This window comes from Hyaena hyaena, unplaced genomic scaffold, assembly GCF_003009895.1.
Source record: "Hyaena hyaena isolate Hyena2069 unplaced genomic scaffold, ASM300989v1 scaffold_158, whole genome shotgun sequence".
NCBI lineage: Eukaryota > Metazoa > Chordata > Mammalia > Carnivora > Hyaenidae > Hyaena > Hyaena hyaena.
The window spans coordinates 246,101-268,599 of NW_024080790.1; the positions used below are offsets into that span (position 1 = coordinate 246,101).

Sequence of the window (22,499 nt, forward strand, 5' to 3'; positions counted from 1 at the left end):
AAATAAACAGACTGGCAGGGGCACGTGGGTGGCTCAGCCAGTTAAAGTGTCTGACTTTGGCTCAGGTCATGATCTCGCAGTTCACAAACTCAAGCCCAAGCCCCAGGTCAGGCTCTGTGCTGACAGCTCAGAGCCTGGAGCCTGCTTCAGACTCTGTGTCTCCCTTTCTCTTCACCCCTCCCCCACTTGCACTCTGTTTCTCTCTCTCTCTCTCTCAAAACTAAATAAACATTAAAAAAATTTTTTTAACAGAGTCTAGCATACCTAGCACCATACTCCAGGTTCCTAAGAAGGGCAAAACATTAAGCCACCGCCTACCACCAACACTTCAGTATGAATTAATCTTTTTTCAAACCATCGCTGGCTAAGAGCAGGCTTTGATGGGAAAGCGGGAATGGAAGGAACTGAGGGAGCAGGAGAGCAGCACAAGAAAGAACCGGAAAAGAGGATGTGCCAAAAGGAACTGCCATGTATGGAGCCGCTTCTTCACAGCAGTTCCCTCAGATGTGCTTGTGTGTTTGATTTAATGCCCCTCGAGGGGGAAGAAACAGAGAAGCTCAGGGAGCTTCACTGAGATTAGGCCCCCGCTCTTCCTCTGGAGCAGCCTGTCAAACCCCGTGTAAGGGTGGGAAGAGGAACAACTGAAAGAGGAAGGAGAAGGAACAGGAATTCAAGAAGGTTCCCAAATTGCCTTCTGGGCCCCAGCCAGATGCAGACACCATGACTGAGGATCCAGATCCCGGGCAGGGGAGGGAAGGCGAGGCTCTGTGTGGGGCTGAGAGACCCCTCGATGCCCTACTTTATGCCCCAGGTCCCTAAGAGGTTCCAAGTAGACCACACTACTCCATAGAAAATGCTATCCTAAACACTAAACGAAGGCTTTTTCAACAGCAGTAAGTGCCTCCTAACTGGTCCTTGGTGTGGAGTTAAGGGCCCTTCTATGCTACTTGATTAAAGGGAGGCAGGGTGCTCAGCCACCCTGAGAAAGGGCTGCCAGATCAAACACAGGGTTCCCTACTAAGCAGCCATTTTAGATAAACAAGGAACATTTTTTTATTATAAGTAGGTACCACGCAAGGCGCCTGGGTGGCTCAGTCGGTTAAGTGTCTGACTCGATTTCAGCTCAGGTCATGATCTCACAGTGGTGGGATTGAGCTCCACATTGGTCTTGGTGCTGAGCATGGAGTCTGCTTAGGATGCTCTCTCTCCCTCCCTCTGCCCCTTCCCCACTCACACGCTCCCTCCCTCCCTCTCTCAAACAAACAAACAAACAAACAAATAAATAAATGAGTCCCGTGCAATATTTGGGACAAACTTAACTGGGTGTCCCGAATGTGTGTTGAATCTAGCCACCCTACCCCAGTCCTGGCTAGGCCTGAAGCCAATGAGTTATTGTGGTCAAAGTGAGAACATTTTGACCCTGGTATTTTTTTTGCAGGCAGGTGTTTGTTTTTCTTTTTTTTTTTTTTAATTCTATTTTAAATAGTTTATTGTCGAGTTGGTTTCCATATAATACCCAGTGCTCATTCCCACAAGTGCCCTCCTCCATGTCCATCACCCCCCTCCTCTCTCCCCACTCCATTTGCCCTCAGTTTGTTCTTGGCATTCAAGAGTCTCTCATGGTTTGCCATCCTCCCTCTCCCCCACTATTTTTCCCCTTCTTCTCCCCCATGGTCCTCTGTTAAGTTCCTCCTAATCCTCCTATACATGCAAACATATGGTATTTGTCCTTCTTGACAGGCAAGTATCTTGATCCCATGGAGACTTTTTCTTCTATATGTATGTTTACCAAATATTTAAATCAAAAGTATACCTACATTAATTCATTTCCACTGAACAGGCATTCTCTGGAACAAATTAAATTAAGCCCATGGAATTTGTTGATGTACTTTCTATACAGCACAATTAACTATTTCCTTTTTCTTCAATCTCCATTTTTGTTTGACCAAAATTAGTGTCATTGGTAACAACTATTTTCTGTTTAAATTTCCCAACACAGATTTGGCTCAAAGATTTTTTTTTTCAATTCTTTGGTTCATATCAAACTCTGTCGATTATAGCTCCTTTGTATTTTGAGTTTTCTCTTACAGAATTACTTCCGTTGCATTCCATTTTCCAAGATCAGTGTTTATAGTAGCCAACAGGATTCTTCAGTCCATTTTTCATTCCCTGTACGATTCTACCCATGTGTGGTTTTAGCCATAATTATTTTGTGGTGATCATTTCCACCAATAATTACACATATACACTATTACAAGAGTGATGGTTCCTATTTCTTTACTGGCTAATTCAGGAAAAAATTGAGAGTACTTCCTTACAGAAGTGCCAGCACTGCCCCAACGCAGTGGGTGTTCAACCTTGGGTGCACACTGGCCTACCCCGGGCAGTTAGAAGAAGCTCTGAGGCCTGCACCACACTCCAGAGTTTCTTGTTGCATCAGTTTGCTGTGGAGCCCAGACAATGATCTCTTTTAAAGCTCCCACATCATGCTAATATGCAACCAGGGCAGGAACACTTCTGTAAAACCAGAGAGCTACACTGTCCAACACAGTAGCCACTATGAGCCTCACATCAATGGCAGGCGGGGGGCTCTCTGCTACAGCACAGACCCCACTTTGGATCCTCTGTCTCCCTCTCCCTCTGCCCCTCCCCCACTCACACACATTTTCTCTCTCTCTCTCTCTCTCTCTCTCAAAAATAAATAAACAGGGGCACCTGGGTAGCTCAGTCAGCTAGACATCCGACTTTGGCTCAGGTCATGGTTTCACTGTTTGTGGGTTCAAGCCTCTGTGCTGTGCTCAGAGTTCTGTGCTGACAGCTCAGAGCCTGGAGCCAGCCTCGGATTCTGTGTGTGTCTCTCTCTCTACCAGTCCCCCCTATGTGCTCTGTCTCTCTGCCTCTCAAAAATGAATAAAAGTTAAAAAATTTTTTTAATAAACATTAAATTTAAATTGGTTAAAACTAAATAAAATTTAAGATTCAGGTCCTCAGTTATACCAGCCAACACAGAACATTTCCATTATCTCAGCAAGCTCTGTCAGGCAGCACTGGTCTGGACTGAGAGGAGTGGCTCTCACCCTGGGCTGCGCGGTAGAAATACCTAATACATGGGACTTTGTAACAACACCCAAAGGCAAGGGTGTATATAAAAGCTGTAGGTGATGCTATTGTGTTGCCCGGATTAGGAACTTCTAGGCCAAACATCCCAGTGGTCACAGCCAGTCAGGGATCAGGGTCAACACCCCTGCAGCGTCCCTCTAAGAAGCCCACAGCAGAAAGGAAGTTGTTCAGTGCATCCTGAGACAGGAGTCCAGGACCTCCAGCTGAGCTTTCAAGAGTGTCTCCTACCCATAGGAGTGGAGTTTCCCTTTCTGTCCACTTCAAACCTGGTTTTATCAGCACAAAGCTGGCCCGGCACCGCAGTTGGTTCTGGGGTCCCTCAGGCAGGTGGGAAGGTGCAGAGCAGCCAAAAGACCCCCAGCCTCTGCTCCTTTCCTGAGGCACGGAGGGCTCCCTGAGCTCCCACTCCAGGCCAGCCGGCCAGTCAAGGGCACCCCAAACTGCAAATGGTCATCAGGGGAAACGCAGCAGCACCAAATGCCCCTCCAACAGGCTTCACCCTCAGGCACCTCACAGTCCAGTAAAGTGCTATGGAGGCTGCATACCCACTGGGGGATATAATGAAGCCAAAATGCCACTATTTCTGCACATGACAGTGTGGTTTGGGCAACCTGTGAAATTCTTCAGATGTTTATATTTACATTTATTTTTGTTTTGTTTTGTTTTGTTTTTGTTGTTTGGTTTTTTTTTTAATTTTTTTTGTTTTTGTGTTTTATTTATTTTTAAGAGAGAGAGACAGACAGCGTGAGCAGGGGAGGGTCAGAGAGAGAGGGAGTCACAGGCTGAAACAGGCTCCAGGCTCTGAGCTGGCAGTCAGCACAGAGCCCGACGCGGGGCTCGAACCCACGAACCGCGAGATCATGACCTAAGCGAAAGTCGGACGCTTAACCGACTAAGCCACCCAGGTGCCCCTATATTTACATTTAAAGTTTAAATTTAGTTTAATTTTAATTTTAAATTTAAATTTAATTCAAATTTAATTTTTAATTGCCAGAAATACAAAATAAAGACACATTTGGGAAACTCAAAGTCTGCACACAAGTATAAGAAGTCTCTAGTAAATTGGGAAGTTTTGAGAATTAGCAATTCTGCAAATTGATATTTGAGGAACTGATTTCCAGCACTGGCCCTACGGTAAACTGGTGTTCAGGGAGCCAGCTTCCCCCCAGGAGCTAGAGGACACCCAGAAGGGCCACGGAGAAGGCCCCAAGGTGTAGTACAGCCTGACCCCCATGTATGGCATTGGCCTGGTGTTGCCCAACCTGGCCCTGGAATTGATAAAAAATACCTTCACATCCCCTGCTCTCAGGTCTCCTTCATGATCTCAGAAATTCCTCCACAGGGACTGTAAAATGCTGAATATGATCATGAAAATGAAACATGCATTTCCTCCTATGTGTCGTGCAGTAACCAGACTGTCTTACCTTTGCTACACTAAGCCCTCTCAACTCCGGCATCATGAGTGAATGGAACCCTCCAGAAGGGTTCAGCACCAGCCGGGGCCTTCTAGGAGCCTCTGAGAAGCACAGGGACTCAGTGATTATGAGCATGCTGCAGACCTGCTTTCAAGAATAGCTCTGCCAGGGGTGCCTGGGTGGCTCAGTCATTTGAGCGTCGACTTCAGCTCAGACTGTGATCTCACAGTTTGTGAGTCTGAGCCCCACGTCAGGCTCACGCTGTCAGCATGGAGCCCGCTTCAGATCCTCTGTCCCCCTCTCTCTCTCTGTCCCTCCCCGAACTGTACACTCTTTCTCTCTCAAAAATAAACATTTCTTTTAACTTAAAAAAAGAATAGTTCTGCCATCACCAGCTTCTGAGAAAAGCACCCCACCTCTCAAAGCCAGTCTCCCCCTGTAATAATTATAACGGTAGTACCCAAATGATTAAAAAAGATCTTGTATTATAAAGACTCAACACAGGGCCAGACACTTGGCTAAGGCCTTGGTAAACATCAGCTGTTGGGGTTTTGCTATTATTATCCTCAGCCTGGTATCTGAGAATTCCTCCCAATCGGGTCCCAGGGCTCCGTCCTCACTGGGCTGCACGTGTCGTGTGACTGAGTCCCACCTGTAAGGCCTTAGCCTGACTGCCTGCCATACTCAAATGCTGGAATGCCCTCCCTCCCTCACCCCCCAAAGCCTTAGAGTCAGTCTGTGTGGCCCTCTTCCGGAAAGCCTTCCAGGACTGTCCAATGCTCTGCGTTACTCCCTCACGCACCTGCAGATCCACCATTCACACTTAGTAGAGGCTGCCTTTTCTCCACAAAATGTCTGTGTTGGGGTGCGTGAGTGTGAACTGATTCCAGCTCCTGCCCCCTACAGATGGGATAGAGGTCCCAATGAAAGTGCGCTCACCTAACCCCCGTCCCCCGCACATACCATGCCCCGCACCCATGACCAGCAGAGCCACAGAGAGACAGTGGCAGCTGGGTTTTCTTCTAAGCTTTTTAAGATTTCAAACTTCCCAGGTGTTTCGCAGCCTGAGACCCTCGTTGGCCTTCCTCGGCCTCTGAATCCCCCCTCCTTTCTTCCCTTTCCTCTCCCACCCCAGGGTAACACAACCACGCCTCCCAGGCCTCAGACACTGGCTGACCCAGTTCCCAGACAAAGGCATCCCTGTGAGCAGATCACAAAAGCAAGCCCCTGCTTCAGGAAATGGCACCAAGAGCAGGAACCCGCCTCTCTCGGCACCTAACACAGCCACACCCTGCCATGCCCAGCCGGGATGCTGAACGCTACCCTCATAGTCAAGGCTAAGGGGCCTTACAGACTACATCCCTCAGACCACCTGACCCCACAGCGAGCAGGGCCATCGGTCAGCAAGCTCGGTGGGTCTTGCCCACCCCCCTACACTTGAGGCCTGGAGCTCCAGAACAGGAGAAGGGACCCACCGCCGCCTCTATAGGCCTCCACAACATTGCTCCTTTATTGCCTCTGCCTGGAAACCCTCCACATCACGTACGTGAAACAAGAGAAAAAGCCTGCCAAAGGGATGTATGCAAGCACTCCAAGTCTTTATTACCTTTTGACTTCCAAACTGCATAGCTCACCTCACGTCCCTCGTCTTCCGTGAAGCCTTTCTTGAGAGCTCCCCGCTAGCTGTGGCTGCACTTTGCCAGCCCGCCCACTGGAGTGTGTGCCAGTGCCCTCACCAGCCTGGACTGGGCGGGGACAGGTGGCCACACCCAGGTACCCCTGGGCCAGAGCAGGACACTGGGAGCCTTTTCCTCCCTGCTCCCTGGGGCACAGGCTGTCTGTGCAAAGGCGTACACACCTGATTCGAGCCCATCTCCCTTCCCCGGAGCCTGCACGGCTCTCAGATTTGCCCCCGGGTGAGTTCTTGAGACAACAAGCAGGCCTCTCGCCAACATCTACCACAAGCCCAAGCCCACGAGAGGCACGTCTTCAATAGATGCTAACTTGAAACACAAGCTCTCCGGGGCCCAGATTCTGGAGTCTGTGTCCACCACGAACCTACCTGTACCTTCAGGACACAGAGTCACCCTTGCCCACCTCACCTGTTCCTTCCCATTGTCTCATGGTCTTTAACCACCACGTGAAGCTCAGAGCTCTGGTCCAAAGGGATGCCCTTGAGGTCCCACTCAAAGCCCTGGAAGAAAAAGAGAAGAACCATCCTAACTGGTGGCCCCCTACGAGAAGAGACTGTGTCTGGTTCACCCTGGTCCCCCCAAGACACTGAGTAGCCATCCATGAAAAATACCGGTGGGCAGATGGATGAATTAGTAAATGAATGAATGAATACGTGAATAGCAGCGTTCCAGAGCTTCAGAAGATGCAGTGAAAGCCAAAGGCAGCAGAAGAGAGAAGGAGGTCTGGCTCCCACATCCCTTTTCCCCCAACTCAATTCCACCAATCACCAGGATGCCAGGCCAGGAGTACAGCCGAGGAAAATGAAAGTGTCCTGTGGAACCAAGATCAATGTGCTCATGTGGAAACCAGGCCCCTGGTGGGCAGCATGAATTAGTGCCACACTGAGAACGCCCGTCCAGAGGACCTGGGACTCTCTTCAGAGCAAAGGTACCCCTGTGCATCCCAGCCCCATCCACAGAGGGCATGCAGAGCTTCCAGACAACCACCAGGGACCATGTGCAGGGAGATGGTTGAGGACCTGGTTTATCAGGGAGGACGAGGGCTTTGGGCAGGAGGAACAGCCTGCATAAGAGAGACAAGGCAGGCCAGAGAGCCCCTAAACTACCTGGCTGGTAGTTCTCTGGATGGCTAGAGCTGGGAGGAATAGAAATAAAAGACATCACACTCCTCCCCGTGCCACACCCAAGTCATAGGAGATGGTTCTATCTCCCTGGCAGGCCACGCCACCAGCCCTCCTCCCAGGAGGCAGGCACATTTAGCTGACACACTGGACCAGCAGCTCCTCCCCTCCTTGACAATACCACTGAGAAAGTCACCTCCTGCACAAGCCCCTGGCTTGTCACTGCAGAGATGGTGGCAGTGGAGTAAAAAAGAGGGAGAATGGAAACGTTACATACCTCATTCCATACGGGGTTCACACTGTTCTTGATGACTTTGGTTCTCTTCTTCACCCCTACGAGAGACACAAAGGGAGAGTGGAGAGATGTATCCCACCCCTGCACCTCTCACTGAGTTAGGGTCAGCTGCTGAGACCCACACTGCGGCCCGTCTGCCACAGGAAATCTTGCCAAGCCAAGGGACTCCTGGGAATCCCACCAGTCTGAAAGGAGTGGCCAATGCCAGTCACATGACCTCTCTCTCTCTCAGCTCAGGGACTGAGAAACAGCAGCCCCATCAGAAGGATGTTTTTAAAGGAAAATACCCAGCCTGTCTCTTCTTAACGAGTTTCTTATTGTTATGACAATATGCTATTATATAACATAACACGGTTTACTGTTAGAAAGTTATGACTTTCTAGATAAAGTTTTTTAGGGACACCTGGGGACTCAGTCGGTTAGGCATATGACTTTGGCTCAGGTCATGATCTCAAGGTTTGTGGGTTCGAGCCCCATATTGGGCTCGGTGCTGACAGCTAGCTCAGAGCCTGGAGCCTGCTTCCAATTCTGTGTCTCCCTCTCTTTCTGCTCTTTCCCTGCTCATGCTCTATCTCTCAAAAATGAATAAACATTAAAAAATTTTTAATGAAATAAATAAAGTTTCTTAACTGTAGACTTTCTGACTCTAAGAATGAATGATCTTCATAGAAAATATTTTTCTTTTTAAAAACATCTACCTGCACATATTGTATGACTCCATTTATATGAAGCATCCATTTATATGAAGCATCGAGAATAGGCAAATCCAGACACAGGAAACAGACTAGTAGTTTCCAGGGGCTGGGGGAAGATGCGAATGGGGAATGAATGCCTCATGGAGGTTTCTTTTTAAGGTGATGAAATGCTCTGGTATAAGATAAAGATAATTGCACAGCCTTGTGACTATACTAAAAATCATCTAAACTGTGCACTTTTAAGAGGTTAAAACGATAAATTATAGGGTATGTGAATTTTAAGCTCAATTAAAAAAAACTGCCCTCCTCTTGCCTTGAAGGGGTCTGTCTGAAGCAGGTTGTCCTAAGTCAGTTCCCTTGGCTCACAAGGGCTGGACCAACGGCATGCAGAACAGTTGGGGGTAGACAAGAAGAATGGAAGAATGGACACGGTCATGGCTGAGACCAGTGCCCCGGATGGTAGCCAGGCAGAGCACCATCTCCAGAGCCTCAGCCCCGGAAAAGGCTAAACATGTCCAACCCCCTAGTAAGTGGCAGAACACAAATGGATCAGTGTCCAACGGATGATTGAAGTGGTGAGTCAGACACAGAACTTACAATTGGATTGGATCCTAAAGATCACCTGACTCCACACTACCCATGGAAGGCTCTCTAGCGAGAAGCCTTTGGTTTAACCTGGATCAGCTTTTTGTTTTGAGAAAGAGACTGACACACAGAGAGAGCGCATGCATCTGAAAGTGAGCAAACAGGGGAGAGGCAGAGAAAGGAGAGAGAGAATCTCAAGTAGGCTCAGTGCTGTCAGTGTAGAAAAAGGCGTAAGACTTGATCTCATAGACTATGAGATCATGACCTGAGCCAAAATAAAAGAGTCATAAGCTTAACCAACTGAACCACTCAGGCATGCCTGGACTGCTCAGCTTTTACACAGTTTAGACCATGAAAGCCCTGAAGCCTCTGGAAACATCTCCCAGGACCCCCGAGGCCTCCTCAGAAGCTGGGCATTGCCAGGAACCTCCTGTGGGCTCAGACCTCTCTGGCCAGCTTCAGAGCAAAAGAAAAGAAAAGTAGAGTGGGGTCAAGAATGCAAGGAGGGTTTGAGGGAAGATTTGGAGGAAAGAAACAACAGAGAAAGAGAAAGCAAAGGAAAATCGTGGAGAATGAGACATCTGAGGGAGAGAGGCAGAGCAGGGCTTGGTAGACTCTAAAGCTATTATGTGTAAATGGTTGCTCTGTGTTCAGGGGGTCCTTTCAGAGATTTTGATAAAACTCCCCCAAGTGGGACAAGATGAACTCCCCCCCCCACCCCATGGCCAGTTGCAAATCACTGATATAGTAAAAGAATGTGGGCTTTAGAACGACACAGGTCACCACAGAATACTTACTCCATGAAACCTTGGGGCAAGGTTCTCAAACTTTTTCTGTTCTTTTTTTCTTTTTAATTTTTTAAATGTTTGTTTATTTTTGAGACAGAGGGAGACAGAGCATGAGCAGGAGAGGAGAACAGAGAAAGGGAGAGAGAGGGAGACAGAATCCGAAGCAGGCTCCAGGCTCTGAGCTGTCAGCATAGAGCCCAATGTGGGGCTCGAACTCATGAACCACAAGGCCATGACCTGAGCTGAAGTCAGATGCTTAACCGACTGAGCCATCCAGAAGCCCCTCACTTATTCACTTTTAAGAAAATGTCTGGGGCGCATGGGTGGCTCAGTCGGTTAAGTGTCCAACTTCGGCTCAGGTCATGATCTCATGGTTCATGGGTTCACGCCCCACATTGGGCTCAGTGCTGACAGCTAGCTCAGAGCCTGGAGCCTGTTTCTGATTCTGTGTCTCCCTCTCTCTCTGACCCTCCCCTGTTCATGCTGTCTATCTCTCTCTCAGAAATAAATAAAAAACATTTAAAAAAAAAAAAAAAGAAAGAAAATGTCTGTCAAATGCCCAAGTCTGAATAATCACAGTTTGCTAGTCATTCTTTCAAGTAAAAAACATTATTACATTAAAAAAAAAAAAAAAAAAACTGGCTAGTTCAGCTTGCAACTCAAGAAGCCATACATATGCTTTTTCTTGTAACAACCATTTTTCAGCATGGAGATGTGTTCTATGCATACTTCTATTTCAACACCCAAAATATTACAAACACATGTACTTAAGGATCAAGCTAATAAAATTGATCATTGTACTGCTTTATCAAGGACATTCTTCAACAAAACTGGCTTTATTTTTAACTGTAAATACAAATACATAAGGGTGAGGAATACAATGCCAAGTTAAGTTTGACACCAAGGCTTTCACTAGTATTAAGGCCTCAGCAGTTTTACCTTAAGTTGTACCATCAGTGCAAATGTCAACACAGTGAAAAAGGTACATATCATCTTCGGGTTATTCTGAAAATAGTTTTGGGGTGCCTGGGTGGCTCAGTCGGTTAAGCGTTCGACTTTGGCTCAGGTCATGATCTCACAGTTCGTGGGTTCGAGCCCCGCGTCGGGCTTTGTGGTGACAGCCAGCTCAGAGCCTGGAGCCTGTTTCTGATTCTGTGTCTCCCTCTCTCTCTGACACTCCCCTGCTCATGCTGTCTCTCTCTCTCTCTCTCTCTCAGAAATAAATTTTAAAAACATTAAAAAAAATTTTTTTTTTATTGAAAATAGTTTTAACCTTGCTGCCCTGTTCAAAATCACAGGGATTCCCCCCAGGAGTCCCTGTAACACATTTGAAGAAACTATTTGGAAATTCATTGAACATTTTATTTTAGCCTCTGTTTCCTCATCTATAAGGTCATAATAATACATCTCCATGGGGTTTTGTGAAAACCAAACAAGATAGTATGAGTGAGGTTCCTGGAACACAGCATACTCATTACATACCAGTTCATTTCACTTCCCCTCCCCCCATGCCCCACTCAGATGCATCTAGTGAACTCCCACTGATTCTTTAATACCCAGCTCAGCTGTCAGCCTCCCTTGTCTCTCCCAGACAGAGACGGTTGCAAGCTGTGATCAAATATCAGAACAAGGGTAACTGTACGCTTCTGTGTCTCTCCCAAATTGGACTGTGAGCTTCAGAGGACAGACACCACGCCTTACTCATGTTAGTAACCCTAGCGTATAGCAAGGTAATGGAGTGCTGAATGAATGGGTCTTTTCTTTCCCAAGTTGGCTACAAATTCACTTCATCACCAGGGGATAGAACTACTGTTCTCAAGGAATGCCGTAAGACTGCATTAAGAGTTGGAGAGTATGTCAGTGGACAAAGGCGATGAGAAGAGTCACAGTGAGAAGGAGGTATTCTGGGAGGAGCAAGAGTTATCTTCTCTAAGTTGGTCCACGCCTGCCCTGGCTGAACCATTCTTGTGGGCCATGTTGGTATGTCTCCAGCAGTGAGTACAGACACAGCTTTGGAGTCATTCAAATAGTTACTGCTGGGTGACCTTAGGTAGAACCTATTACCTCTCTAGGCCTTAGCTCCCTTGGGTGGTAAATTGATAATAAGAAGAATGCTCACTTCAGGGGTGCCTGGGTGGCTCAATGGATGAAGCATCTGACACTTGATCTAGGTTCAGGTCATGATCTCACAGTTTGTGAGTTCGAGCCCCACCATCAGCATAGAGTCTGCTTGTGATTCTGTCTCTCCTTCTCTCTGCCCCTCACTTGCTTTTGTTTTCTCTGTGTCTCAAAATAAATAAACTGAAGAAGAAGAAGAAGAAGAAGAAGAAGAAGAAGAAGAAGGAGAAGGGGAAGAGGAAGAGAATGCTTCTTTCATAGGGTTTTGAGGAGATAAGAGATTCTGTCTAAGTGTCTATCTTCCTTCCCCTATCAATTCCCTATAACCTACAAGAGAAACGTGGAAAAATCCCATCTGCAGACGCTCTTGAGTCATCCACTCTGAAACATTTCCTGGTGCTCCTGGTGGGTATTAATTGAACAGTGTCTCTGTGCCAAGCCCTGTGCAAAATGTCTTTCAAGCATTTCCCACTTCCTGCCTTCCCTTCCCGATGAGGGGCTCGAACCCACAAAACGTGAAATCATGATCTGACCCAAGGTCAGATGCATAACCAACTGATCCTCCCAGGTACCCCTGTTTTGATATAAAATATATTTCTTGTTGTGGATAGCAATTCAAAAAGTTTGAAAATAATGCCTTAAATGAAGGTTGTCAGAGGAGAACTGAAGAACAAAGAAATCACCATCTTGGCCCTTGAGTGTCAAGAGCCAAGGTGTGTAACAGGAATGAGGTAGCACACCATCCTGGTCCTGGTCCTCCCCTGGGACCAATTCTGGTAATGGCCATGGCTGTGGGAGGGAAGCTGAGGAGGGGCCTCAGACAAAAGCAGAGCAGAGGTAAGACAGCCCATTCTGCTCCATCCAGCACCTGGGGCCGCCTAGCTAAGCAGTCCCCCCTGGTGGGGGCCCCAACGTTCCTGGCACCCGAGCATCAGACACAGCCATGACTCACATGAGAAGCCACATCGCTACGCTTCTGCTCACCACCTGGTGAGGTCTATCTGTCAGAGGCCAGGGCGTTGTCTGTCCAGCATTCTCTGGGCCCTGCATCAGGCTCTGTGCTGACAGCTCGGAGCCTAGAGCCTACTTCGGATTCTGTGTCTCTCTCTGTCTCCAACCCTCTCCTGCTCATGCTCTGTCTCCCAGAAATAAATAAACATTAAAATTTTAAGAATTAATAAAAAAATAAACATAAATAAATAAACAAATAAAAGACAACCAATGGAATGGGAGAAGATATTTGCAAATGAGTTAGTATCCAAAATCTATAAAGAACTTACAAACTCAACACCCAAAAAGCAAATAATCCAGTGAAGAAATGGGCAGAAGATATGAACAGACACTTTCCCAAAGAAGCATCCAGATGGCAAACATACACATGAAGAAACGCTCAACTCGCTCATAATCAGGGAAATACAAATCAAAACCACAATGAGATACCACCTCACACCGGTCAGAATGGCCAAAATTAATGACACAGGAAACAACAGATGTTGATGAGGATGTACAGAAAGGGGAACCCTATTGCACTCTTGGTGAGAGTCAAACTGGTGTAGCCTCTCTGGAAAACAGTGTGGAGGTTCCTCAAAAAATTAAAAAATAGAACTGCCCTATGGCCCAGCAATTGCACTACTAGGAATTTATCCAAAGGATACAAAAATGATTCAAAGAGACACATGCACCCCAATGTCCAAAGTAGTGCTATCAACAATAGCCAAATTACAGAAAGAGCCAAATGTCGATCAACTGATGAATGGATTTAGAAGATGTGGTATAGGGGCACCTGGATGACTCAGTCAATTAAGCATCTGACTTCAGCTCAGGTCATGATCTCGTGGTTCATGGGTTCAATCTCCACATCAGGTTCTGTGCTGACAGCTAGCTCAGAGCCTGAAGCCTGCTTCAGATTCTGGGTCTCTCTCTCTCTCTGCCCTTCCTCTGCTCACACTCTGTCTCTCTCTCAAAAATAAATAAACATTAAACAAAGTAAAGAAAAAGAAGAGATGTGGCATATAAATATGCAATGGGGGGCGCCTGGGTGGCTTAGTCGGTTAAGCGTCCGACTTTTGCTTAGGTCATGATCTCGCGGTTCGTGGGTTCGAGCCCCGCGTCGGGCTCTGTGCTGACTGCCAGCTCAGAGCCTGGAGCCTGTTTCAGAGTCTGTATCTCCCTCTCTCTCTGACCCTCCCCTGCTCAAGCTGTCTCTCTCTCTCCTAGAAATAAATAAAAATCTTAAATAAATAAATAAATAAATGTGCAATGGAATATTACTCAGCAATCAAAAAGAATGAAATCTTGCCATTTGCAACAATGTGGATGGAACTACAAGATATTATCCTAAGCAAAATAAGTGATTCAGAGACAGACTGATACCATATGGTTTCACTCATATGTGGAATTTGAGAAACTTAACAGATGAACATAGGAGAAGGGAAGGAAAAATAATATAAAAACAGGGAGGCAAGCCATAAGAGACCCTTAAATACAGAGAACTAAGGGTTGATAGGAGTTGGGGGGGATTAAATAGGTGACAGGCAGTAAGGAGGGCATTTTTCGGGATGAGCACTGGGTGTCATATGTAAGACATGAATCACTGGGTTCTGCTCCTGAAGCCAAGACTACACTGTATGTTAACTAACTTGAGAATAAAAAAATAAAAATAAATTTTAAGATTTTTTAAAAAGAGAGGGAGCAGAGAAGAGAGGAGATGGGGTGTTCTGGACTCCCAGAGAGAGAGACAGGCTGTCTCTGCCCATGAGTCAGGTGACAAGACACTGTAACAAGCTGCAGAGCAGCTTAAGATTGTCCAGGCAGCCTTGATTATTCAACAAGTGTGTACTGACGACTTGTTCTGTTGTGGGCACTCTGCTGACACTTCATTAGAATATCCATCAGACAAAGAACATGATAAAAATTCAAAGTATCAGGACAAAACCAGAAGGCAATGGCAACTGAAAAGAGAAAAGACAGCCCTGGCTTCTGCTGAAGGAAGTCTGCTTTACTCGTCAGCACAGATACCCTCTTACAAAAAGGAGAGGTGGACTCTGATAACTCTGATACTTGCCCGCCATCTGTGCCCCAACCTAAGCCTATACACCTCAGGAACCGGGCAGCTGTCACTGCCCCCCATTTCCAGAAAAGCCCTGCTCTTCTCACTCTCAAGAACCCACCCTAATATCCATCTTTCTAAATCCTCACTGAAACCACCCTTTCCAGGAAACAGCTAGCCAGGAAGGGGTGGTGGTCGGTAGATATACTGGCTGTGATAGGATGTACTGTGAGAGGGGTAGTCTTTAAACTCAAAAGGCCAATTAGAACTGGGGGAGGTATCTGAACCATCTATGACAAAATGTTAACATCCTTAATATATGAAGAGCACTTGGAACCAATTAAAAAAAAAAAAAGACAACCCCCACCAAAAAAAAAAAAACTGGGCATATTAAAAAGAAATTCAGTAAGAGGCGCCTGGGTGGCTCAGTCAGCTAAGCAGCTGACCTTGATTTCGGCTCAGATCATGATCTCGTGGTCCATGGGATCCAGCCCTGAGTTGGGCTCTGTGCTGCATTGCAGAGCCTGGTGAGATTCTCTCTCTCTCCCTCTCTCTCTTCCCCTCCCCAGCTTGCATGCTATCTCTTTCTGTCTCTCTCTCCCTCTCTCTCCCTCCCTCCCTCTTTCAAAAATAAACTTAAATAAACTTTTTAAAAAATCAATTCAGTAAGAAATAAATGCAAGTAGGTAATGGGTAATGAAACGGAAATATCACAAATACTATTTGAACTTAAGAAATGGTTAAAGATGATTGTTAAAGCATGATAATGTTTTGTGTTAGCAGGATTATAGGAAAATAAAGTTTCATACTCAACTAATGAGAGGGTAAAGCTGGTACAGATTTTCAGGAAAGCAATTTGGGAAATGCAGCAAAGCCTTACATTCATCTCTAACCTCTGACACAGCAATGCCATTTCCAGTGTTTACCCGAAGGGAATAATTAAATATGTGGATAAAGATTTAATCCATAGGGGTTCCTGGGTGGCTCAGTTAGTTAAGTGCCTGACTTTGGCTTAGGTCATGATCTCATGGTTCGTGGGTTCAAGCCCTACATCGGGCTCTCTGCTCTCAGTGCAGAGCCTGCTTCGGATTCTCTGTCTCCCTCTGTCTCTCTCTGCCCCTCCCCGTGCTCTCTCTCTCAACAATAAATAAAACATTAAAAAACATTTTTATTTATATTTATTTTTTATATTTATTATTTATATATACTATTCATAATAATATATAATATAATAAATATATTATTTATATTTATTTATATTTAATGTTGAGAGAGAGATAGAGACAGCATGAGCAGGGGAGGGTCAGAGAGAGAGGGAGACACAGAATCTGAAGCAAGCTCCAGGCTCTGAGCTGTCAGCACAGAGCCCGACGCGGGGCTCAAACCCACGAACCGTGAGATCATGGCCTGAGCTGAAGTCGGACGTTTAACCGACTGAACCACCCAGGCGCCCAAAACATTTTTTTAATGAAATAAAATTGAGCTTCGCTGAAGCATTAGCACAGCAATTAAGAAAAAAAAAAAAAAAAACTTTAATCACCAGGATACTTCTCACAGTGACAATATAACCTAAGCACTGGAGATAAATATAAAAAATTTGATATGACCTAAATATACATCAAGAGGGGGTTGATGAACTGAATTAGAGTACACCCATGTAATAAAATACTAGGCATACATTTTTAAAAGATGTGTAAAGGAATATTTACTGACAAAAAGACGCCCCTGGTTCATTGTCAAGTGAAAATGTAAATATTCAAACATTTGAAAAAAGGTATCTGGGATGGGATTATCTCTAGAGAGGAAGGCAAGGGATCTGGGACTTTGGATGAGGGGTGAGACTGGTAAGGTTCTATTCCTTGTCCTGGGTAATATACATGGATAGTCCCTTCTCCATTTACTCATTAAAGCGGGTGTCTCAGCCTTGGCACTATTAACATTTGGGGCTGGATAATTCTTTCTTGTGGGTGTTGTGGGACAGTTCTATACACTGCAGGATATTAATAGCATCTCTGGCCCCTTCCCATTAGATGGCAGTAGCATCTCAACGCCCCCCCCCCCCAACTCGGTGGTAACAACCCAAAATGTCTCCAGACATTGCCAAATGTCTCCTGAGGAACAAAATCACCCCCAGATGAGAACCAGTACATTAAAGAATACATTTATATTGCATGTACTTTACATGGGTGTTAAATTTCACACCTAAAATTGCGTTTTTGAAAAAAAGGAAAAAAGAATCTTAAACTTTTTAAAATATTTATTTAGTTTTGAAAGAGAGAGAGAGAGACAGAGTGAAAGCTGGAGAGGGGCAGAGAGAGAGGGAGGCACAGAATCCAAAGTAGGCTCCAGGCGTCAGCTCAGAGTCTGATGCAGGGCTTGAACTCACGGACCATGAGATTGTGACCTGAGCCAAAGTCAGGTGCTTAACCAACTGACCTACCCAGTCGCCTCAGAGGAAAAAAGAATCTTACAGGAAATATATATAACTGATAACAGGTTAATTCAAAGTACCTGGATTTGGGGCCATTCTTTACTTTTGCCTCATATCTTTCTGCAATGTATCCTTTTTTTAAATTTCTTTAAAATTTATTTTATTTATTTTGAGATAGAGAGAGAATGTGCACTTGAGTGGTGGAGGAGTAGAGAGAGGGAAGAGAGAGAAAATCCCAAGCAGGCTCCACACTGTCAGCACAGAGTCAATGAGGGGCTTGATCTCACCAACCTGCAGATCATGACCTGAGCCGAAATCAAGAGTCAGACACTTAACCGACTGAGCCCCCCAGGCACCCCATAATATATCCTTTTTTTACACTGAGTTCATATTATGTTCACAAAAGGAAAACAGAAGGTTATTTCAATGTTTTAAAGCCACTTTATAAAGTTTAAAAAGGCAGAGTCAGAGAGTCCAGTGCCCTGCAGCCCACATTCCCGATACAGGTGAGGCACACTAGCCCCTAAGGAGTGTTTCCACCTTCAGAGGGTTCCATAAGCTCCCCCCACGCTCCTGCCCAGAGCCTAGAGACCAGCCCCTACCTCCTCACCGCCCACCGCCACCCCCCCACCCCCGCAGGAGACAGAAGAGTGGGAAGAAGGAGAAAGGGAGAGGGGCCAATTAGAGACACATGGGGAGGAAGAGAGGCTCTGACTGGATGAGAGAAAGGGAAGGAACAGTAAGGACTCAAGGTTCTGGCTGGTGAGCCTGGGTGAAGCAGGGTAGAAATTCACCAAGCCAGGTCACAGGAGAGCACACCCTCAAGGAATTAATATGTCTGAGCTCCAAGGGAAGAGAGATCTGGTTTTGTTCTTGGATGTGTCCCTAGCACCTTGATCAGCACCAGCACATACTAGGTGTGTGATAAATAATTTTGATAAACAATAAATATTTGTTCAGTGAACTAAATGCATGAATGGAGAGACATAAATAATCACAGTCACTGGTGGGAAGGGGGCAGAGCAGAAGAGAGGTACAAATCATCAAATGCTATAGGAAATGAAGCTGCTCATTCAGGCAGGTAATCTGTCAAACCTGTCAGCCACAGTCCAGGTAGCCATGGTAGTTTTAGTTAACTAATTAATTAATTAGTACAGAACAAAGGAATGGTAAGTATTCCATAACAGCCTCCACCCTGAACCCATAAGAGAGGGAAACCAGAAAGTGGCCTCAGAGTCCAGCCTCCCAGAGCTCATGGTCTATTTCGGGAGATAGGTCCTGAAATTACATCCGAGCCTGGAATGCCCTGTGAACAACTGTGGGGAAAGTGGGGCTGGGCAGGCCCATGCATTTGGGGCTGTAAGTGGGAGCCAAGCACCCAGTGCAGGCTGGTTTCTCTGCAAGCAGGCCACAGTGCCCTCTGTGCCACGAGAGAATCAGCCTCAAGGCTTCTCACCCCACTGACTGCACATCTGAAACGTTGGAGAATTTTTAGAACATCTATATCCAGGCCCCTTCTCCAGAGATTCAAGAGAAGAGGGGATAAGGAGGTTGGTAGTGGTCTTTTTTTAAAGCTCTCCACGTGTTCTGTTCTGGGTCTGATTCTAATGGCCTCTCTCTCTAAGCGTCAACTCAGCCACAAACTGCAGCATGAATAGCCTCTGGGGTGGGAGTCGGGCAGCAAATGGCATTAATTTCACATTTCGCCACATCTCACATCAATTTCTCTCGAAGCGTGGTTCCAAAATGTTCTGCATCAAAATGTTAAGTGCTGAGTCGCAGGTCTCTTAGTCCTTGCTGGATCAGGACCCAGGAATCTGTCTCTAGAGGATTCTCAGGCAAAGGCAAGTAGGAAGACCACTGCCCCAGACGGCATGAGGCTTCAGGCACATCAGAAGGATGGCCACAGCCTGGGCCAGGAAGCACACAAACATGTCAGAGCACCCCTTTGCGTGCAGCACTGGACATCCTCATGAATAGGACAGGCTGCTGCTCTCAAGGAGTCACTGCACCCTCAGTGTGGATCTGAGCACTGAGCACACCCTGGCTGGGGTGAGTGCTCCCGCAGACCTAGCAAGGTGTTGTACACACAGAGAGAAGAGACTTGTGAATGCCAGGGGAATTCTGGATGCCTTCTTGGAGAAGGTGGCATTGCAGCAGGGCTTTGAAAAAACAAGACTTTGAACAGCTGGAGGCATTACATTCTATTATATTTCCAATTTGCTAAGAGCTTACCAATGCAAACTAACAGTAAAGCATCCTAAGGGGTGGGGGATGTGAATACTGAGAGCACAGCGCTGCATGGGGTACCTGGACCAGCACAACAGCCAACAGGGGCCCCAAAAGACGTGGTCACCTTCCTGACCCAAAGACACTGCCCGCTCCATGCACTCCCTGCCATGACCACAGACCTGGACACATGGCTTCCCCAGATTTCCATTTCCTTATCTGCAGAATGGAGAGATTGGGAGCTACCACAAGACCGTTCCAGAACCAGGGCAGATCCCAGAGCATCCAGGAGACCTAGGCTGCTTTAGGCCTCTGGTCTCAAGATCCTTACAGTACTTCTTTTCCAACCAGAGGTGGACCCGCAATTTCTATAAGGGAATGGCTTAGGCAGATGAGCTAGCCACCTTGTCGGGAAGTTGCATTTCATGGTGGATATCCAGGAATGTCGACCACTCATGAAAAGAGCAAAGCTTTCCAAAACGTGTTTACTCACATTTTTTCAAAAAAGGGATAAAACGTAAATTGTCCCATAACAAAGAATAAATGTGAGTATTTCTCACTTTGCCAAATTGTGTCTACCATCTATGGTCATTATTATTTTAAGGAGCTTGGAGTCCGAATGGAGATCATGGGTCAGAGCTAAAGAGCCCCTGCTGCTCTCACTGTTTTCAAATCTCGTGAAAACACCAGCCACTTTTCCCTCTACTTTTGGTAAGAGAAACCCTCTCTCCTCTCCTTATTTATCTTTCTTTGCAGAACTGGGGTCTTGACTCACAACCACTGTTCCTTCCCTTCATTTTCACATATCCTTCCTTTTCCCTTTCCCCCTCTTGAGACACTGCCTCCCATGGGAATGTCTACCTTAAAGAGGATGGGTTAAGGGTGCATGATGAGAAGGGGGCTTAGGAGTCCTTTGTTGCTCCAGAGAGAGACCCTCTCTTGTCTAAGCACCTCATGTAGGTGGTTAGGCTCTTTGAATTCTGAAAAACATCCTTGACGCAGCTCAAAATGTCTGGGTCAAGACCATATCGCTCCTATTCTGTTCCTTTTCCTCCCAATTGAGGCATGGCGTATGCAATATAGCCAGTGTTCAATAAAGATGGGTGAATGAGTGAATGAATGAATGAATGAATGAATGAAATAAAGACACAACTTCAAAAGCACACCATCTACAAGCCCCGTTTGTGATACTGATTCTTCTCTATTCTGCACCCATCTTTCTTTTCTCACTCTTATCCCCACCGCCCGTAAGGGCTTGCACATCATACTTCGGAGTGGAGCTTGTCGCTCCGCCTCTGGGTATGGGTCTTAGAAAAGTAGTAACTGTTGACATACTGTAGCACTTTCCGTTTTCCAAAACTGCAGAGCACTATGGTATTTATTATGCTCTGTTTCATCCTCCTCGTCCCCGCTCACCCCCGCAAGGCTAAGATTTCTGTCCCTGTGTCCTGGGCCAGGGTTAGTGCCGGGGCCGTGGCCGCCAACGCGGCCGTGAGCGCGGAGGGTCGGGCGGCGCGGGCGCGGCGGCCAAGGGGCTCTCACCTCGGAAAGTCAGGCTGGCGACCGGGTCGCTGCGCCGGTCCTTCTTGGCACTGGGGAGGTTGCTGGCCCTCACCAACAGGCAGCACAGCATGGTTGGGCCGCCCCGGGGCGCGCAGAGGCACGCGGGCAGGACGCAAGCGGGAGCGGGAGCAGGGGGCCCGGGCACCACGAGCGAGAGCCCGGCTCCGCGGCACCCGCGCCAGAGGGGAGCTGTCGCCTTCGCTGCGTTTTCGCGAAGAAATCCGCGCGCCGGGCGGATGCGGGGGGAACGACACCCGACACCCACTGGGCGGCCCCTCCCACCCGCGCCGCGCCACAGCCCCCGCCCAGACCCGCCCTGCGGGTGGTGGGCGGGGCGGGGCTGGGGTCAGATGGGCGCGGGTGGGGGCGCTAGTCCCCCTCCGCGGATACCCGCCCGGGGCCGGGAACGGAAGCGCAGCTGACGCGGGGCGCACGGCTGGGCCAGGCGGCGGCGACTCGGAGCCCGGCGCTCTGCTCGCCGGAGCCCGGGGCGCACCAGTGCGGACTTCGCGGCTCTGCACCCCGCTGCGCCCAGTCGGGGTCCGCACGTCCGGGGCGCTGGGAGAGGGGCGAAGTAGGAATGAGCGAAGGCGGGAGGAGGGGACATCCGGCCGTAGGAACGCGAGAGTCTGCGGAAAACTACCAGTTGCAGCGAGTGTGGAGGGGTGTGCGGAGCGGCGGGGCGACACGCTCCACCCCTAGCCCCCGGCCTCGCGCCGCCCGCCCCATTATCCGCCCTCGGTGCCCAGGCGGCCGTGCTGGAAAGACACCCGGGCCGGCCTGAGCCCTCGCGAACCCACCCTCCTTTTCTCCAAGCAGTCTGGGGTCGCTCGTGTCCACGCGCAGAGGTCTCAATTATATTGCGGTCCCTGGAGCACACAGATCCACCTGCTGCCCAGTCGGTTCCCAGCCACCGCCTCGACAGCAACTTCCAGGCCCCCTCGCCTCGACAGGGGGAAGAATTGAGTGTAGCGTGAGCCTTGAGGGGCGATAATGCTGAGCACGTGTTCCGTGTTTTGTCAGGCTCTTTTGCAACTGAACTTCTGGACCACAGGAGCCCTGGCTTCTCATCTCTGTACCCCTACACTGAAGCACCTAGCACGGAGCAGGGCGCTGTCCCTCTTCCACCTCCTCACAGATCCTTAGCCTAAATTCTGTGACTAGTCATCACTCTCTTGCATAGTCTCTCAACTTGCTTTTCTCTCTCTTAGTTAGAGGTTGTGGCATTTTTCATGCGGCTAAACCATAACCTGGTGAAATCCAACTCTGCTTACTCCACCCTGCACCGAACTACTCAAGATGTTGGAGAATCACAGAGCGTTAACCTGCCCCCTCCACTTGGTATCCGTGACTCCTGACTCAGGTGCACCCTGCCTGCTCCCTAGCAGGCAATCTT

At 47.7% G+C, this 22,499-nt stretch overlaps 1 protein-coding gene across 2 annotated transcripts in view; it reads right to left on the reverse strand.

Moving 5' to 3' along the window:
• Positions 1 to 21,173, reverse strand: part of DYSF (dysferlin) — a 203,486-nt gene extending 182,313 nt beyond the window's left edge. For both annotated transcript variants that reach the window (XM_039239562.1, XM_039239561.1), the window contains exons 1-3: positions 21,083 to 21,173; positions 7,628 to 7,683; positions 6,638 to 6,729 (exon numbers count right to left, since the gene is read on the reverse strand). In XM_039239562.1, coding sequence (XP_039095493.1) covers positions 6,638 to 6,729; positions 7,628 to 7,683; positions 21,083 to 21,173 — 239 coding nt within the window. The remainder of the gene's footprint in view (positions 1 to 6,637; positions 6,730 to 7,627; positions 7,684 to 21,082) is intronic.
• Positions 21,174 to 22,499: the final 1,326 nt, after the last annotated feature.